Source organism: Panthera uncia, chromosome B4 (genome assembly GCF_023721935.1).
Source record: "Panthera uncia isolate 11264 chromosome B4, Puncia_PCG_1.0, whole genome shotgun sequence".
Classification (NCBI taxonomy): Eukaryota; Metazoa; Chordata; class Mammalia; order Carnivora; family Felidae; genus Panthera; species Panthera uncia.
In genome coordinates this window covers 129,673,403-129,691,513 of record NC_064809.1, presented here as the reverse complement: position 1 = coordinate 129,691,513, position 18,111 = coordinate 129,673,403, and the positions used below count along the sequence as shown (strand labels likewise).

The 18,111-nt window shown below is 44.1% G+C and overlaps 1 protein-coding gene across 4 annotated transcripts in view; it reads left to right on the top strand.

The window, feature by feature from the left end:
• ENTHD1 (ENTH domain containing 1) overlaps positions 1 to 18,111 on the top strand; it is a 115,936-nt gene that overhangs the window by 89,286 nt on the left and 8,539 nt on the right. For all 4 annotated transcript variants that reach the window (XM_049627558.1, XM_049627556.1, XM_049627557.1 and 1 more), the window contains one exon: positions 13,681 to 14,079. In XM_049627558.1, the coding sequence (XP_049483515.1) occupies positions 13,681 to 14,079 (399 nt within the window). The remainder of the gene's footprint in view (positions 1 to 13,680; positions 14,080 to 18,111) is intronic.

Here is an 18,111-nt window from a genome sequence, read left to right as displayed (position 1 = left end):
ATTGAGGGTTGATGGGGGGTGGGAGGGAGGGCAGGGTGGGAGGGAGGGCAGGGTGGGTGATGGGTATTGAGGAGGGCACCTTTTGGGATGAGCACTGGGTGTTGTATGGAAACCAATTTGACAGTAAATTTCATATATTAAAAAATTAAAAAAAATAAAAAAATAAAAAAAATCATGAAAAAAAAAAAAAAGGCTCAGGGGCAGGAGGAAAGGTTAGCTTGCTCCTAGAATTGCAAGCAAATGAGGGGACGGGGGTGCTTGTGGAGATCAGAGAAAAGCAGACAGGAGCCACGTCACGCGGGACCACAGTGTAGTCAGAGGGAGGAGTTTCAGACTGAATTCTGAGCACAGTGAGAACATTTGAAGCACAGGGATGCTGTAATCTGATTTATTATTTACTGAAATAGAAACTGTCAGGGAATGCATTATGGGGGGGAGACAGAAGCAGAAAGATCGATGGAGAACCTAGGTAGACTGTCCAAGTGACCATGACTGAGAGCGGAGGCAGCGGCTATGGAGAAGAGTGTGCAGATCTGAGATATATTTTGGAGTTCAGTCCCTAGGACTCCTGACGACTGCTTGTTGGAGGGAGGACGAGTCTGGGAACAAGGATGACTCCTAGTTTTCTGCCTTTGGGAAGTGAGTGTGTGATGTCGTTTAGTGAGAAGGGAAAGGCGGTGGGGAGAGAACGGGTTGGGGGATATTAAGGGCTGCATCTTGGATATGTTACATTTGAGGTGCCTATGAGACATCTATTTAAATCCCTGCCTTCTGGAAATCCTGGATATCAGGACACTAAAGTAACTAAATTGGAACTTAGATGATTGTTTTTCCTACTTCTTTAATCAGTCTCTCCTTCCTTGAAACACCTAATTTTTTAAAAATTCTAACTGTGGTTTCTGGATGGTGGTTGTATGTCTGCTGTGCATATCAGAGATCCGAGCATCCCATTACTATTAAAAAAAAAAAAGGGCACCACAAACCTCAAATGTAGGTCATCACCAGACATGCCCAGTCCCTTAATACCCTCCCGAGAGCAATCTCGCCGTTCATCTCTTTACCCTTGTTGTTGATGACAGTCCAGCATGCCCAACACGTTCAAACCACAGCTTCAGTTTCCCTGAAGTTAGCAGTTTGAACACAATGTAAACAGTGGCGCTTGATTTTTTTTCCTCTTCATATTGCTGTCCTCCTTACAACGGAGTGTGGATGCTTTAGAGGACTGGGTGAAGTAGACAATGAATGACCTGGTTTCTGATGGGTTGATTAGACTCCTGTAAATGTCCTTTGTTTCCCTCTTGGAAGATGTGTGTGTGTGTGTGTGTGTGTGTGTGTGTGCACGCGCGCGCGCGCACAGGCACGTGCTTGTGCTAGTGTGGTGGGGGGATGGGAAAGGGACGACAGCACTACTGCACTACGAAGATATTCTGGAAGTGCCTCAGGGTTTGCGGCAGGTGTCTTTTATACTTTGGATCAGCACGCAGTATGGCCTTGAGACAAGCCAAGCAAAGGGCTACAGCAGTTACAAATCTCGAGAGTTTAGTGTGGCTCCTGCCAAGGTCAAATGCTTTGAATAAATATAGATGAAAAGGGCGTTTTGCTTCCTTGGAGGTGTTTGATTCATTTGACTTAGAGAAGAAAAACCCAGAAAGGAGTCCTTAATACTTTGATAATGATAGCTACCAGTCCTCTGCTACCTACAAACTTGGAAAAAGCTTAGTTATTCAGAAATATTCAATCACTAAATTATGATAATCTTATCTTAACTGTCATCTCTGTCCCTAGTTTGTAGGCTCTTGTCATCTGTCACCTGCGCTATTAGGACACCTTTGTCGCTGATCTTTTGGCCCGAGCCTCGCTCCTGTCTGCCACATAATCTCCACAGAGATCTGTATAACACACAAATCTTCAAAACAGCCTTTAGTGGCTTTTCATCATCTATGGGATAAAAACTATACTCCTGACTTCTTACATTTTCAGGAGTGTGGTGGACTAGATACTCTGAAGAGCCTCCAGCCTAGATTCTGGATGAAAGCTACCTTTTAATACATTGTTGGGTTCGTGGGAACTGAGGGAAATCTCGAGGGCAGACCGGAACAAACCCCACGTGTCTAAACCCAAGAGCTGGAACCTGATTGGAGCAGGGAGCTGTGGGTGTGAAGGACTCCAAAGGCAGGTTTTCCCCGAAGGCGAATGCTGACATCATCACTGATCAGAGATCAGAGACCGCAGGCTGGAGCCCACAGCAGGGAGGAAGCAGAGCCTCAAACTCGGCTTTAAGTGGAGCATTCAAGGGGGCTGCACTGGCTTTAGGTGTGACAAAAATACAGATCCTTCCTGGAGGCCCCACTGAGACCCAAGACTCTCACAGATTAACCTCAACCTGATGTCACGATCAGTGATCGCCGGAAACACGAGAGAATAAGCCTTCGTGACTGAGTCTACAAAGATGTGGACGGCAGGTTTAGCCTCTGAGGATTTCAGGCTTGAACCGTTGGCGATAGGATATTATCTGAGTATGAAATGTTTAAAGGGGAAAAAAAAAAAAAAGGATGGAATCAGTAAGGGACGGATGACTAGGCACATTTGAAAAATAACCAAATAGAACTTTTGGAAAGGAAAAATAAACTTGTTTGAAAGTAAAAACCCAGTGGATGTGGATGGATTAAACACCAGATTTGATCAAACCGAAGTGAGAAGTAGGAGGGCTGCAAGGAGGCCAAGAAGATGGAAAGTACTTTTTTTTTTTAAGCTGAGGCGCAAATGGCAAGTCGGGAAGTTGCGTACAGCCAGTGGGAGGCACTCTTTGATGAGGTAATAGGAGATCATTTTTCCAGAACTGATGAAAGGCATGAATTTAAAGATACAGGGAGCCTGATATATACCAAATAGGGTAAAGAACTACAAACACTTGCAAACTCACGTATTAGAATGAACCTGTAGAATGGCAAAGAGGACGGTGTCACGAACAGGCAGCCGGAATAGAGATGCGTCATCCCTGCAGACCTTGGCGTCACCCCCGAGCTTCCTTTCATAGCAGCTCTGGTTCAGCGTATATCCAGAAACTGGTCACCTCCGCTGCTGGTCCTGGTCCTGTGCACCGTTATCGCTCCCAGGGGTGCAGAGTGGGGAGAGACTAACCAATCTTCGATGACACAGGGATGTCCTGTGACCTAGGACTGGAAATTGGAATTAGCAGTGGAAAAGGTCAGTGGTCCTCAGACAGGACAGCATCAGTCAAGAAGTAGGAATGGAAGCCAGATTGTGGTGTTTTGAGGAGTTGAACAGGAAAGAGGGAAATTAATTCAGAGGGAGAAAATAAATTTGTTTTTCAGTGTGGTTGGCTGGGGGGAGCAAGACAGAGAGACACTAGCAGAAAGGCCCAGAGAAATATTTAAAATAAAGGAGACTAGGTTCCACTTGAGTGGGTGTTTCGGTGACACAGATGGCAGGACAGGCCTGAGTAGGCATAAGAAGGGTCTCAGACCCTCAAGACCGAAGGGAAGGGTGTGAGGAACGGTTGTGGATTGTGGTTCAGTTGGCTGAAGAGAGGGAGAGAAGCTGAAACAAACCAGTTGAAAAACCTCTCTTATCTTGACGAAGAGGGGAGAAGGTCATCTACTAAAAATAAGAGAAAGGTCTAGTTGACAAGGGAGCTTTGAGGAGAGCAGGGAAGTTTGGAATTGTCTCTGAGAGAAACGGGAGAGAAAGGACACGCAGAAAGGATTCCTGGACACTCCTGAGGACCCCGGGGGGCGTGGAGACCATGAACGTAACAGTTGTGAACTCTCTACAGTAGCAGTCAGTCACCCGGGAGAGGAGAGGAGCAGGGGCCCCGGGGAGTCAAATGTGTTCCAGGCCCAAGGCGCTAGATGCAAACACCGAAAGTCCCAGTAGGGAGGGCGCCGCAGGGAGGTGGTTCGAGTAAGTTGAACCAGACCTGGATGTCCTGCATTAGGGAATGGTGTGGTTAGGGGGCTCCCCAGGGTGCACTGAAGAGCCTCTCATATTCACTTCACGAGAGAACCAGCATTCGGGTGCCTGCTGTAGAGCGGCCGGGGAGGGCCACATTAGCCGGAGCCACGGCAGCTGCCAGGAGATACGTGATCACAACAGCGGCCAGATGAGGAAGAGTTAGACGCTTGTCTCGTATTGCCCTTCCTCTGTTCTGACGCTGAATAGAGCGGAGCTCGGAGGAGGGAGCTTTGTCCCATCAGTAGATCAAATTCAACCTCCAGATGAGAAGAAGGGTAGGCCAGGAAGGGAGAGAAGCCAGTGCAAAAGCCCAGAGGTGTGATAGCACCAGGTGTGTGTGGGGACTCTTTCGAGGGATTCAGCATGGCTGACATGCGGTGGTGGGGGATCATCAGAGACCGGAAGGAGGGTCGCGCTCTGACTAGACACGGCGTCAATGGGAGAACACTCCGTCCGCCATACTGCCTCCCCTCACGCCCAGATTTTCTTTCACTTTGATCTCTGTGCCGTATTTTTAAATAATTGCTTTGCCCCTATCTTCCAGTTCCTAATTTTCTTTTCAGCTAGTTAACCCGCTGCTTAAAAAAACAATTATTTTTGTAATTTCAGCCATTCTAGTTTTCACTTTTACAATTTCTATTTGGGTCTTCTGCTTGGGTCTGTTTTTATAATCTTATTCCTTGCTTATATTTTCAAGCTTGTGTTATTTCCTTAAACGTATTAAGTATATCTGTGGTTATCTGTCTTCTGTGTTTTGTAATTCCAACGAATTGCAATGGTGACAGGTTTTGCTGGGATAATTCTGGTGGCTTTTGTATTTTCGGGCACTGCGCCATCCCCAATATTGTTTGTTGCGTAAACGAACAAATGAAAATATGTGGAAGGTGCTGGAATAAAAAGAGCAAATGAGACATTAATAGGTAAATTACAGGATAGTGCTGTAAGTCATATTATAAAAATATAAGCGAAGAGCTCTAAGAACAAGGACCACACTCCGATCCTGCCTGGGGACAGAGAAATGGCACGTGTCCTTTTAGGTATTCGGGAAGGTGTGTTCCAAAGGGACGTATATGTTATAATATACGAAGTTTTAATAGGTGAGTTTTTTTTTTTCTCAGCTTAGTGTGGAAAACAGAGCATCCTTACTTCAAGAGAAATAATACTTCATCTGAATTCACAGCGTAAATGATATTCTCAGGTGCGTTGCTGTGTTGCAGACTTAGACAAGATTTTTACGCTGCATTGAAGTAAAAGTTTCTCATTGTCCTGTACATCTAACGAGGGAAAACGTTTGCGAATTACAGTTGTTCATCATCATCTTTCCACAGAACACCAGTTCTCTTGGTCTCAAATACCACCTTCTAAGAACAGTGGGCACAGAGAACCTGCATCCTGCCCGTGGTCTACCTATACAGGAATTTTGGGGGGGGGGGGCGGAGAGTGCCTGGGACATCCAGGGTCCCGTCTGCCTCTAGTCACGGCCATGGCGGGAACGCCTTCAGACCACTCCATCATAACAGCAGCCAGGAACTATATAGAGTATCTGTGGGCCGGGTACCACTTCGAGCATTTCATGTATTTCATTCATGTCAGAATTGAGCCTCTGACCAATTTATTTTCATTTTTTATTCTCCTCGGGTGCCCTGCAGGGTTTTATTGGCATTCTATGGATCGGTCTGATGGTCACAAACACTTAGGTCTTCAGGCACCTGCCTGGAGAGGGCTCTGTAGAGCAGGAGACCCTCGTGTGCCAGAGGCCAATTTCCATTTAACCTCTAGCCCAAACAGCAGGAAACACTGAGATAGGTCATGAGCACTAGTTTCCCAAAGACCTGTTCAGCTTCAGTTTCCATAATGATTATCTATTAAGGGAAATTTGGATTTTTATTATGGGGGGAACCGTAACTATGGCATAAAATGTAATCATGAGCGCCCCGTACCTATATAATCCATTCGCCGTGATCCGTTTTCATGGCCTGAGAGTCTTCCGCCGTCCTACTTATTTTTTCATTTTTTTTATTTTTGAAGAACGATCCGTTTATTTCATTTGATGATATGTTTTACAGAATAGATGTCTTCAGAAAATCTAACAGTATTAACAGTATTCTCTAAGAAATAATAGGATTTTGCCTTCTAAATCTTTTTTTAAAGTTTTTGTTTTAATTTAAAGAATTGAGCCTGTTTTAAAAGAGAAGCTGTAAGTTATAGGTTGTCTATTGAAGAGGCTTTTAAAGAAAAGTACCTTCAGATATGCCCATGTCTCTGTTTTCTTATGAGAAGTTAAACCGTTATCGCAAATTTATATTGAAAGAAGTAGTAAATATACTTGCCGTATTTCATAGCCATGCTTTCCAAAATATTTTCTCTTTTTAAAACTTGGGTACACTATATTCTGCAGTTAAACGCAGTGATATATGATGAAGTGAAATTTTCAGAGCCTGCACCTGTGTGTGTGCACGCACTTAACACGGATCAGAGGGAGAATATAGCTGTTCTAACGTATTAGGATGATTTGAGGTTTCGCGCATACACTGTAAGAAAACTATATTAAGATTTTCATGTCAAACATGTTATTCAAGTCTCACATCCACCTTAAAATTAGTGGCTTGTCTACTTTAAACCAATATATTAATGAGCAATTCAAATCACTCCTCTATATTAATAATTTATAACTGTGGCCTCTTAGCAAAATAGACCTATTATCGTCAGATCCTATGTCCTTTGATTAAATAATTGCAAAAGTAGAAGCTCCTTCGGCTACACATTTTTAAGCTCCAGAAAGACCTATTTTGGCATCTACCTTTTGTCACGCTTGCCAGCTCTCCGCCTTGGAGCTGTAATTGGATACCATGCGTCAGACCAGCAGGAGAATTGATCACAGCAATCGCTGGGCTGGAATTAACACCCATTATCAGAGTCACCATATAATGGAATATAAAATAATATGCAATGATTACAGTACCTGAAACGAGGCAGGGGAATTATTGAAAATTGAAAAAAGAGTTACCAGTACAGAATATTCCTACCTGTAGGCAAAGTCTCTTAACCCGGAATTAAATCCAATGTTCCCTTTCAAAAATGATCTCATCATCGTCTCCAAATGAGCAAAAACATTTTCGGTACCTTCGCCAACATAGCTCTTCTCTTTTGTCCTTAGGCTCAGAGCATGGAGAGGTGATGCATTTGTTTGTTTGTTTGTTTGTTTTGGTTTGTTTTGGTTTGTTTTTCCTTTTCCTTACTGCAGACAGCTTAGTGATAGTCTGTATTTAAATTTGCAGTCTGATGCCTTACACAGGGAATAAGCTTCTTCCTAGAGATAACTATTAAGAGTAATCAAACCAGCTTTACAATGACCGATGTGTCGAGGTCCTGTTTTGCATTAATCAAGTATATTGGCAGGTGTGAAACACTGTACAATAAAGAAAACCGGGGACAGTCTCATAATTTAATACTGAGCTTCTCACCCCGGAGTCTGCCAGACAGATACTTGAGAACAAAGCTCTTTGACATGCAGGTTTTAAATTGAAAGAAAATGAGAAACCTGATAAAGCAAGCCAACCAAATTAATTCACTCTGTAGTCCTCTCTGCTTTTTAGTGGAATTCAGAGAGATTCGCTCCCAGAGAAAGTTGGGAGGCCCTCACGAAACAATTGTTTTAGTGTTTGCAGGGTATACATTTCTGTGCTTTGTATTCAACCATATAGAGTTAATATTTATTGCTGTTCTCCGGCAAATCCCCAGGAGTTCCCGCGGAGTTCAGAAATTTTTCCATAAATGTTGTGCATCCTTTATATGGATCCAAGAAAACATCTACCCCGAAGCCCTTCTGGGAAGAGACAAATAGGCAAAGACAATGGGCCAGTTGTGTACTTAATGACTCAGTCCTCCTCCACATGGCCCTGCATCTCTAAAAGTGACACCAGGGAGGAGAGGAGTGACCCCAAGGTAAACTTCAGTCACTTACACTTATGAACCATTAGAATTGTCAGTAAAGAGCCACTTGGTACAGCAGCTTCTACCAGACTTTTCATTTCTTTTTTTTTATTATTAGTTTGTTTTTATTTATTTTGAGAGAGAGGTAGAGAGCAAGTGGGGGAGGGGCAGAGAGAGCAGGAGACAGAATCCCAAGCAGGCTCCCCGCTGTCAGCCCGGAGCCCTAGGCGGGCTCCAACTCATGAACCCCTGAGATCACGAAATCAAGATGTTTGCCCTGAAGGAGTTTGTAGTCTCCTGGAGGTGATGGATCTGTAAACAAATTATAATGAGTCATAAACAACAAATTTTTACTAGTGTTACAAAGCTTAGAAGAATGCCTGCCACATCCTTGTACTTAATAAATATTTGTCAAACGAGTGACTAATCTCTGAAACAATGAACTAAATGAAAAATATGAATATTCACATTGAATTATGCAAAAGCAAAGAAAAGAGGGATTCGTTTTAACTCCGAGGATAAAGGTATTTAACAAAAGCAGTAGTATTTCAATTGGGGTTGGACACATGAAACCATTTTTGATAGAGGAGAAGGGCAGGGCTGGAGGACATTCTAGGCTGAGGGAGCAGCACGAGCAAAAACACAGAGATATGTCCACCTAACGGACATAACCTTGGAAACTGGAAATCAGTTGGGTATAAAGAAGAAGAAGAGCATTTCAGGCACCAAGAACAGCATGGGTGAAGGCTTGGTGCAAGGAGGAAACGTGGCAAATTTGAAGAACCGAAAGAAAGTATAGTAGGGTCATATAGTTCTGGAAAAACCGTAGTTCAAAATGAAGGAGCAAAGCAGAGGTGTGCCTTGTGGTGCCCCGTCCCCAGCATCACAAAGCCAAGAGACAATAGCTCAATAACGAGCACAGCCCATCCACACTCTTCTGCAGTTATTTGAACGTCCAGGCAACAACAACACCTCCCACTGTTTGTATGAAAGAAGGTCCTCTCCCCAAAGTAACGAGGCACAAGGTCCCAGCCTTCCAGGGCGCCCCCTCCTCCCACTCCTAAGACTTTCTGGAGCTCTGTGGTAAGAGCCGATCTCCTCCACACTGGCTTCCCCTCTGCAGGTATTTGGGGTTTGCTTCCTCGCTCCATCAATGGTTCCTTTTCCAACAGTGTTGACATCGCCCATCTTCTGTTGTCCTCTCTTCTCTCCTGTTCTATTTGCCTCCCGAGGTCTGGACCTCTTTGTGCCACTTCTGTCATTCCAGTGGGTATGGGGGAAGGAAAACTGAGAAATGAATATGTCTTGTAGCAAATGCTGTTAATGCCCCCACCCCATATTCTCTTGGCCTACCTCTGAGTTCAGCGGCAGCCCTGGTGACCAGTCCCCCTGTCCACCGCGAGTGTCCTCTACCGGGGTTTCCTCTGGAGCCCAGACACCACCTGTTCGGCGTAAGTGCGAGACCGCCTAGACGTGCCCCAGATTTAGCACTAGTGAGCGCAACCCTCAGCCAGTGAAGGCGAGAGTCTCTGAATTCGTGTTCCACCTTCCCGTTCCTGAAAGGACAACCCTGCAGCACCCCGCAGGATCGAACCTCATTTGCGCACCATGGTAATCTGGTCAGTAGTACGCTCTATTGACTTGATCCCTTTTCTGTTTTACCATGCCCACTCCTTCACTCGTGCCCTTGGGATCGACGGCCAAACCCGCTCCCTGCATCCAAGTCTTTTTCTCAGACTTGCAGGATGCTCCCTGCATCCAAGTCTGCTTCCGCGGGAACCCGATCTGAAACTGTATTACACAGATACAGAATATTTACTGTACTATACAAATTTACTGTATTATTGTCTACTGTATGATACACATTTATTCTTCACGTTTACTCATTTATTGAGAAACTACAACCTCTTAGACACTGTGAAATTTAACTGGTAACTTGTATCATTAGTTATTTCTATGTGTTTATTGTCCATATACTTTTGTAGGTATACACGTATATGTACATATATTCCTTCCTTCTTTCTCTCTCTCCCTACCTACCTATCTGCTTATATAAAATCCATGCTTGATCTTAACATTCGTTGACAGTAGGAACTATGACTTCCACTTATGTGCCTGCAGAGTTAAATACAGTCCAGTGCAAACAGTGGATGTTCAACAAGTGTTTCTTGATTAATCTTTAATTTTTATTCTTTAAAATCTTTAATCTTTAATCTTAATTTTTAGCCTTTACATCCACTGTACATTATTATACACAAAATCCACATATAACACTTAGATAAGTTATAAATTATCCTATTTAACTCACCTTTGCAGACCTCCTACCTGCTAAAGCATGGCCGAGGCTCTAAAGTCAGAATGTGGGAAGTTAGTACGATGTGTGATAGGCTGTATACAGCATATTCTTAGGTGGAAAAAAAATGAGTTTACAGAAACTAATATTTATTATTGAGAGAAGGGAAGGATTAGGTAGGTGTGATTGGAAATGGTTTCCAGAAGTAGTCGAGGTAGAGGCCTTGAGACGTTGATAGGATTTAAATAGATAGAGAAGCGGAGGGGGTGGTCCAGTGTTGGGGTGCAGGGTGAGAAATAGATGGTAATAAAGGTAAAGAAACTTGAGGGGCGCTTGGGTGGCTCAATTGGTTAAGCATCCGACTTCGACTCAGGTCATGATCTCACGGTCCTCGAGTTGGAGCCCCGTGTCGGGCTCTGTGCTGACAGCTCGGAGCCTGGAGCCTGCTTCCGATTCTGTGTCTCCCTCTCTCTCTTCCCCTCCCCCACTCGTACTCGCACGCGTGCGCGCTCTCTCTCTCTCTCAAAAATAAATAAACATTATCAAAAAATCTTTTTTAAATCATTATTTTTGAATTGTTGTCATGCTTTCTTCTTTTAGATCATAGTGTTTTACTCATTGAAAAGATTACCAGTCTAAAAACCAAAGTCTAAGCACCCAGAAGACTGTTCCTCCTGGACAGATAGGAAAGAGGGTGGATAGATAGACTTCAGTCTGGTTTGTTTCGTTGAATTTGAAGATAATTTTTTCTTTCATAATGTTAAGCTTTTGTATTAAACGTTAACACAATGGCTAGGGACACCCGGCTGGCTTAGTCAGAGGAGCATATGACTCTTGATCTCGGGGTCATGAGTTCAAGCCACATGTTGGGTATAGAGGTTACTTAAAAATAAAAAAATAAGAAAATAAGCAAATAAAATGATGGCTGTTAGATGACTTTATACATCCCGGTTTTGAGATTTAGATTGAGTGTTGTGAATATTTCCATGAGAGAGTCATTGTCATTCTGAATTATCTTCCTGTCCGTATTGCTAAGTGTTAAGGTGATTCTGTTACTATAGAAAAATGCTTTTCCCCCCATTTCTCTCAGATGTAAAATAGAAGCCAAGGGGAAATTTTTTGACAAAAATCCACTCTGAGGAAACGCGTTTATGTAAACATGGGGAGGTATACGTGTGCTTGGTGCTAGTCAGTCTAGCATTCTGCCGGGGAAATATATTCGCATCTTTAACAGAAACCTTTACCAACTAGTTACAACTCGGTCATATGCAAATTAGGGATATTTTAGAAGTTATTTTCATCTACCGATTTACTCTTTCTTTTAATGATTCTTCAGTAACTTGATTTGGCTTTTTTAAAAACAAAGGCACTCCTTTTTCTCTTTCTTTATCCTTGTGCTTCTATTTGTCCTTCTCCTTAACAAGCATTTACTGAACACTTCCCACGGGTCACACTCTCCAGTGCTGGGGCACAAAGATAACTCCTAAGAAGGCCTCTTGGGTGGGGGGGGCCTGTTTGCCGGGAGGGGCCGGACTGGTGAGAATGAGGAAGTGTATGTCAGGCTGACTGCAGGGCCCCAGACAGGGTGTGGTGAGAAAGACGATGACAGGGGAGGGCAAGGAAAGGAAAGAACAGGTTCAGGGCAAGAGAACAGGCTGCTTGAATCAGTTGGAAAAGATGGAAAAGCTTGGAGGTGAGAGGGTTGGAGAGAAATGGAACTCCCCACGGAGGGAGGGAGGCACGTGTCCTGAATTGTCCAATGCCGTGGCGTCCCAGCAGCCATTTCGCCCAGGCTGGCCTCCAACTGTGGATGAAAATGTGTTTCTGTAATAACTCAGGGCCTGACAGCGGTGATGATGGCATATAAATGTGCTTTGTGAGGCTATGTTGTGGTGGGCATGGTGATACGTAGACACTCGATAGTGAATTACACAATTCCTGTATCCTCTTCTGGGAGATTCTGCTCAGTCTTCCTTTTGCCCTTTCCTAGCCCATGATGCCACTAACTTCATCAACTCTGTCTCTTAAAATACTTTTCTTTCTTTCCATATCCAACTTCAGGTAAAACTACTTCAGAGCCAGCCCTGGCACGGAGGGTTGGTAACAGTTTGCGTCTAGAAATTTGGACCAGGCTCATAAGTCACAGATTCAGTAGGTCTTCCTATATCAGACCTATCTTAACTATCAGCTCCTTTCAATCCCTTCTATTTGTAATAAATATTATTTGTCCCTTATATTCCAGGTACTTTGTCATAGTCTAGTTACTGTGGTGATATTAATGAATGAAATGGATAAAGATTCTGCCCTGACGGAACTTACATTTTGGTAATCATCACAACGGCTCTGAAAGATTGCTTCTTTTCTCCCACATAGACAAAGGATTTATTAAAATTAGGCTGCTACCGAAAGCAGGGTTTTCTTTCATGGGCTTTGTGTAGACACCAGGGCAAGAAGACATTTTTTATTACAGGGGAAAACGGCCCTTTTTTTTTTTTTGGTAGCTGGGGGTTCTGTAGGGATAGACCAGTATGATATGGCATATTTTCTCTAGTTTATCTTGTAAAAGATGAACGTTTGAAGGTTCTAAAAATATAGTGGTTTCAGAGACAGATAAGTGGGTGAAGAGAAAAATATTTAAAGACAAGTTATTTGAAGCTTTCCTTTCCTTGTGCTTCAGTGAGGAGAGAGAGAGAGAAGCGGCCACCAAATGACTAATGCATCAGTAATAGCTGGGGTATACTTTATATAGGCAGAAGAGAAATATAGTAAGAAAGTAGAAACAACTAAATAGAGAATCCTGTTATAGCATCAAAAAATCCGATTTAGGAGCGCCTGGGTGGCTCAGTCAGTTGAGCATCCAACTCTTGATTTCAGCTCAGATCATGATCCCAGGGTTAGAGATCGAGCCCGTGACAGGCAAATGTGGAGCCTGCTTAAGATTCTCTCTCTCTCTTTCTCTCTCTCTCCCCCTACCCAGACCCCTTCTCCTGCTTGCTCTCTCTTTCTCTCTCAAATTAAAAAAAAAAAAAATCCATTATTAAAATTACAATGGATTTGGGGGCACCCGGCTGGCTCCATCCGTGGAGCATGTGGCTCTTGATCTCAGAGTCATGAGTTCAAGCCACATGCGTGGTGTAGAGCTTACTTTAAAAAAAGGAAAAGAGGGGCGCCTGGGTGGCTCAGTCGGTTGGGCGTCCGACTTCAGCTCAGGTCACGATCTCACGGTCCGTGAGTTCGAGCCCCGCGTCGGGCTCTGGGCTGACGGCTCGGAGCCTGGAGCCTGCTTCCGATTCTGTGTCTCCCTCTCTCTCTGCCCCTCCCCCATTCATGCTCTGTCTCTCTCTGTCTCAAAAATAAATAAACGTAAAAAAAAATTTTTTTTAAAAGGAAAAGAAAAAAGAAATAAAATTGCAACGGATTTGAAACAGAGTGTTTTCAGTTGTATTTTTTGATCATGGTTCTTACTTGTTATTTTACAGACGCTGTGCCTACCCCCTCAGAAGAAAGCCCGTCTCTGCAGACAAATGTGAGTTTGGACAAGAAACCAGACAGCAGTACCATCACAAATACCGTAACCGAAAGCCCTTTGCAAATGCCTCTGGACAAGCAGTCCGCTGCAGAAAGCTTTGACACATTGACAACCTCACCATCGTTTTGGTCATCGAATAAGGAAGAGTTCGTCAGCCCTAATTTAAGGATGTCAAAGTCAGATTCTACTTTCTGTGACCAGGCCTCTGTGGAGACGCTCTATGTCTCTCCTTCATTCAAAACATTTGACCCAGTGAAGGAGATGGTAAGCAATAAGGACTGCCAGAAGCCAGCACAATCCAGCATTGTTCACATGGATGAGGAAAACCTCAAGACTGTAACCACATGGGGTGAGTCTGCGTGCACGCACATGCACGCGCGCGCACACACACACACACACACACAGAGCTCTTCTGAAGTGTTCTTCTGTATTTTTCTGTGCTTTCTGTCTCTGTTTCTGGTTCCCTTCTTTCACTCTGCATCCAGTGGCGTTAAAACATACAAGCCAGAGAGAGGGACTTCTCAGTTGGGAAAAAGCACCCCTTTTCTTAAAGAGCTGAAAGGCAGTTCATCCCTGGGGGGTCTCAAGTACTTGTTGAAGCACAAGTTCTGAGCAATTCTGATTCCGAGTAAATTAGAAAGAACTAGCATTAAATGAGAGCTTCCTGTTAGGCATTTAGGTTACCTATGAAGACACTTTATAAAAAGGAATGAGTTATTATGTATATTGATGTGTAGACACACAATGTATGTGTGTGCGTACGCGGCCTTTTTTTAAAGTATTGTGTACTGATTGCCCAAAAAAAAAAAAAAAAAAAAAAATGGCGGGGAATCTCTTCTTTATTCTGTCCTATAAAACACTAAAAGGGTTGCAGTATTCTTGGGCCTTGATGGTAAAGGAGAAAGCCAATTGGGAATCCAGATTGTTGGCTATCAGTTACCAAAGCCTACGTCGTAATTATGCTTTCTTCTTTAAAGTTACTTAGTAAAAGAATAAGTTGTTTGTGCGCTTTTCCAAGACTGAGTCGTTTTATTGGTTCTTATGTACAATACTTACTAACTCATATAAATATAAAGCTTTTAATATAAATACTCTAAACTGCCTCAATCTCAGGTCAAAAGTACAAACAATGGGGGCGCCTGGGTGGCTTGGTCGGTTAAGCGTCCGACTTCGGCTCAGGTCATGATCTCTCGGTCCGTGAGTTCGAGCCCCGCGTCGGGCTCTGTGCTGATGGCTCAGAGCCTGGAGCCTGTTTCAGATTCTGTTTCTCCCTCTCTCTCTGCCCCTCCCCTGTTCATGCTCTGTCTCTCTCTGTCTCAAAAATAAATAAACGTTAAAAAAAAAAATTAAAAAAAAAAAAGTACAAACAATGGAAGCCAACATGTTGAGGCTAAAGAAATTTACTTTGGTGTTAGTAAGGTCAGTGAATGATAGCACAGTCCCCTTGCTGCACTTTCCAGAATTTTAGGGGATCGAATAGCCTAAAAATAAACTGATTCTTACTTCTGTCACCAAATTAACTGTTCTGCGGAGACTGTTGATGTGGAAACCAAGCAGTACCGGTTACAATGACTGTGACGGTTTGTGTGCGTGGCTGTCCCCGGGACGTTGTTACTATGAGTTCATTTCTTTCACAAATACCACAGAAAGATCATTGAAAATAGTTTTGGCCACTGCCTGTGTACCAAGCATACTTAATTATAAAAATTAGCTGGAAGTTCCTCTAAAGCCAGTGAGCAAGGAGGACTTTTGCTTCCATTTATAATGAAGTAGATAGTATTGTTCTAACTCTCCTACCGAAAATACTGGTTAAAGCTGGAAAACTATTAAAAGCTGGTTTGAAGTCCTGTAAAACAACCGAGGTAGAAAACACATGATGGGTCAAGATCCTCCTAGGAAGGGGACTGTGACACTGTGATATAATATGAAATATATATATTAGGTCTTCATCCCTGGCTCCCGGCACTGAGCTCCCTAAAAACCCTTGGAATTTCCTGAGTGATAGGAGTGAGAAGAGTCTTTTTGTTATTTGTAATAAACCCCTTCCTTCCATACCTGGGTTTATGTTGAGGTGCGTCTTGGAGAATGGGGGCTCGTTGCCAGAGTAACCAATCAGGCCAGTGGAGGGCTGGAACTTTCAGCCCCACCCACTGACCTCTAGGGAAGTTGAGTTCATCACCAATGGCCAATGATTTGATCAGTCATGTCTCTGTAACGGAACCTCCATAAAAATCCCCAGACAGTGGGGTTTAGAGAGCCTCCAGGTTGGCGAACATGTGAAGTTTCTGGGAGGTTGGTGCACCCAGAGAGGGCATGGAAGCTCTGGGCCCTTCCCCATACCTTGTCCGGTGCATCTTTCCATTTGGCTGTTCCTGAGTTGTGTCCTTCCTAACAAACTAGTAATAGGAAGCAAAGCACTTTCCTGAGTTCCGTGAGCCGTTGTAGCAAATTACCAGCCCCGAGGAGGGGATCATGGGATCCCTCCATTTATACCCGGCAGGTCAGAAATATGTGAGGCCTAGACTTGTGAGTGGCAACTGAAGTGGGGGACGGTCTTGAGGGATTGGGCCTCTCATCTGTGGTGTTTGCACTAACTCTGGGTAGTGCCAGAATGGAGTTAAATTATAGGACACCCGGTTAGTGTCCTCAGAGAATTAGAGAAATCCTTGGTGTGCAGAACCCACATTTGGTGTCAGAAATGGATGTGAGCAAAGCAGGAAACTAGTTTACTTGTAGTTGGCCCTGCATTCATCTCAGTTTTCCCACCATGGATCGCTTGCCTATTCGCAGAGCAGGATGATGGAAACTGAGGGAAAATCAGAGGCCTGGGCTCTCCACTGTTTACTGGGCTTGAGAGATAGGATTGGAGTTTGGGGCATCCCCGGTGGCAGGGACTCCAGGGGCGAACATGCCAGAAGAGAGGAAGTCACAGAGGAGAAAGCCCCGAAGTCTTTGTGCAATTTCTTACTGAAATATCTGCCCCCTGCTAAGTTGCACACGTTAGGGATGTGATGCCAAGAAGCTAAGGGGGAGGCAGCTTCTAGAGGGCAAAGGTTCTCACCATCTCACGGCGCTGGGAGACAGACAGAGGGTGAAGCTCAGGGTCTGCCAAACTGGAGTGGCTCTGGTGAGTACTGCGTGCTCTCAGCTGGGACCTGCGACAGGCCACGCCCCAGGCATCACAACTCCCATCTAGGGGCAAGAACAGACCAGAACTAGAACAGCCCTCACAAATGCCGAAACCCAGCTCCAAGTGGAACAAAGGGATTGTACTGCGTTCCATCTGTCTTTCTAGAAGACAATGAAGCCCTTGCTTAAGAGCTCCTATAATTTCTCATGCAAAGTTTTTGGCTTTTAAAATACACGAGAAAAACAGACAACAGAAGCAGAGCCACAGAGAAGCTAGATACTGACATTGTAAGATAAGTACTTTAAAATAGCTGTGATTAATATGATCAAGAGCACAGAGGGAAGGATGGAGAATTTCACCAGAATGCAAGTATCTGTGAAGAAAGAATGAAACGAGGGGCCCCCGGGTGGCTCAGTCGGTTGAGCGTCTGACTTCGGCTCAGGCCGTGATCTTGCGGTCTGTGGGTTCGAGCCCCGTGTCGGGCTCTGTGCTGATGGCTCGGAACCTGGAGCCTGCTTCGGATTCTGTGTCTCCCTCTCTCTCTCCCCCTCCCCCCTTCATGCTCTCTCTCTCTCTCTCTCTCTCTCTCTCTCAAAAGTAAATAGTAAACATTAAAAGATTTTTTTAAAAAAGAATGAATGAATGAAACGAAAGTTCCGGAGCTGAAAAATACAGTAGCCAAAATTAAGGCCCTGAGGGCACTGTTCAGTCACATGGCCTGAGGTTATCAAAAGAGAGCTTCGGTACTGGCAGAGGAGCTGGGAAGTCATGTGGGCAATCCTAAAATATGTGGGTAAATATAAAACGCAGTATATTTTATTTTTATTCTCACTCTTAAAATGCATGTGACTGTTTAAAGCAAACTTTTCCTACTGTATTTTGTTTTAAAACAGTAGATGTAATATATATCACAACAGAGGACAAAGAATGGCTGGATTGCATAGTTGTTAGCGGCTCAGGTTCTGGGATCACACTGCCTGGGTTCATAATCTCAGCCCAGCCACTGGCTGCGTGGCCTCTGCGTGGCGCTGTCTTCATCTACGGAATGGGGCCGCTGGAGGGGGTCCCTGAATTCGCAAACATCAGGTGCTCAGGGTAGAATCTGGACCTGGCCAGTGCCGTGGAAAAGTTTGCTATTTTTACTCCAGTGTCCGTGTTTTTGTTTTTGTTTTTAATGTTTATTTTTGAGAGAGAGAGAGAGAACAAGTGGGGGAGGGGCAGAGAGAGAGAGACACACAGAATTCGAAGCAG